This window comes from Sinocyclocheilus rhinocerous, unplaced genomic scaffold (genome assembly GCF_001515625.1).
Source record: "Sinocyclocheilus rhinocerous isolate Xijiao unplaced genomic scaffold, SAMN03320098_v1.1 scaffold34205, whole genome shotgun sequence".
In the NCBI taxonomy this organism is placed as follows: Eukaryota; Metazoa; Chordata; class Actinopteri; order Cypriniformes; family Cyprinidae; genus Sinocyclocheilus; species Sinocyclocheilus rhinocerous.
Genome location: NW_015663363.1, coordinates 1 through 1,804, shown reverse-complemented (window position 1 = coordinate 1,804; position 1,804 = coordinate 1). Strand labels below are relative to the sequence as shown.

Below are 1,804 nucleotides of genomic sequence, written 5' to 3'. Positions count from 1 at the left end.
TTCAGTTCACAAAACGGCCTAAATGATTCATTCAGGAATCAGACCAATTAAGTTCTGATTAAGAAATAGTTGTAAAATAGTTACAACAAGTCTGTTTGCAATATACTATACTATTCTTAATATTCATCCAATATATAGTTTGCATGCTATATTTGCTAAAACGTGATATAAAAAAAAACATACACACACATTATGTGAAAAACTGTCCCACAATGCAATGCGCTCAACTTGATTTCCAGTACGATAAAAGTAGCAGACGCGATAATTATGTATCTATTTTATTTTTTCAATTTTTATCACTTTCTGGACTCATTATTTGATCAACCTGCCAAATAATAAATATTGTATTAAAATACAAAAATAACTGGATGATACTCACATGCAAATTGAACATCATAGCATACTTGTGTTTAGGTTTATCAGGGAATAATGTGCTACAACTTTCTTTTAGCCAAGAAATTGATTAACATATCCATTAAAAAAATACCTTCAACTAAAAATGTAAGTTAAATGGTGCCACTGTCATCTCACAAAGTCTAGCTAGACTAGAAGTACAGCAAGCATCTCCATTATTATTAGGTAAGGTTGGAGTTTTTTCACAATGCTATGCAGCTTGTTGAGGACAGTTGTGCTTTTACTTTATATTAAGTTACTTGCAGTCTAGTAAAGCATAAATCCCATAAACGTCTAAAAAAATCCCATAAACGTCTATTGAGACCAACCAGAAAGCACCACTCATTGTCTTTTGTTACAGTTTTGTTCATTTCCCTCCCATTTTTCTGCCAGTGCATTGTGGGATTTGGAGACTGGAAAGCAGAAGACTGTTTTCCTGAACCATGTTGCTGATTGCATGTGTCTGTCTCTGTCTCCGGACATGAACTCCTTTGTTTCTGGTGCTTGTGACTCTCTAGCCAAGCTGTGGGACATCAGGGATGGCCAGTGCAAGCAAACCTTCCAGGGTCACACGAGTGACATCAACGCCATTTCAGTGAGTTAAACATGGGAAAAATCACAGTTATTTTTTGGCTTCCTCACTGATTATGCTAACCTTCTAACAGTTTCAAAGATTTGAGTCTTTCCGATTTAATTTAAGAGCAAAGCACATAAATGGAAATGGAGTCACCAAACTTCCTCTTTCTTCAGTTCTACCCTAGTGGCAATGCAATTGTCACTGGCTCGGATGACTGCACATGCAAAATGTATGATATTCGTGCCGATCAAGAAGTGATCAGTTACCAGGATGCCGCACTGAACAGCGGCGTAACATCACTGGATCTATCCGCGTCTGGCCGCCTCATCTTTGCTGGCGACGACGACTTCAACTGCAATATTTGGGACTCGATAAAGGGCGAGAAAGTGGGTGAGTTGAAAGAGAAAAAAAAAGGTCTGAGTTGGAGAGAATGCTGATTAAGCAGGAACAAAGTCCATTTTAAGCAAGTCAAACCACTCGACAGCCATCTTGGCAACTCCACTGAGCAGCTTTTTATGCATTTATGTATGTAGCCAATTTCCGAGTAATAAAACACTCTTCTAGCAGGGATATGATATAGTGTTGTTGTTAGTTTATGTTGGTGTTGGTGTGAGAAATTTAGCATTGCATCACTTGCTCACCAGTGGATCCTCTGCAGTGAATGGGTGCCGTCAGAATGAGAGTCCAAACATCTGATAAAAACATCACAATAATCCACAAGTAATCCACACCGCTCCAGTCCATCAATTACCATCTTGTGAAGTGAAAAGTTGTATGTTTGTAAGAAACAAATCTGTCATTAAAGGGTTAGTTCACCCAAAAATGAAAATTAGG

At 37.9% G+C, this 1,804-nt stretch overlaps 1 protein-coding gene across 1 annotated transcript; it reads left to right on the top strand.

The window, feature by feature from the left end:
- Window positions 1-6: 6 nt before the first annotated feature.
- LOC107728799 (guanine nucleotide-binding protein subunit beta-1-like) lies at window positions 7-1,437 on the top strand. The gene is made up of 2 exons (XM_016539072.1): window positions 7-988; window positions 1,144-1,437. Exons 1-2 carry the CDS (start codon window positions 851-853, stop codon window positions 1,405-1,407), a joined length of 402 nt encoding a protein of 133 aa, XP_016394558.1. The 5' UTR covers window positions 7-850; the 3' UTR covers window positions 1,408-1,437.
- Window positions 1,438-1,804: the final 367 nt, after the last annotated feature.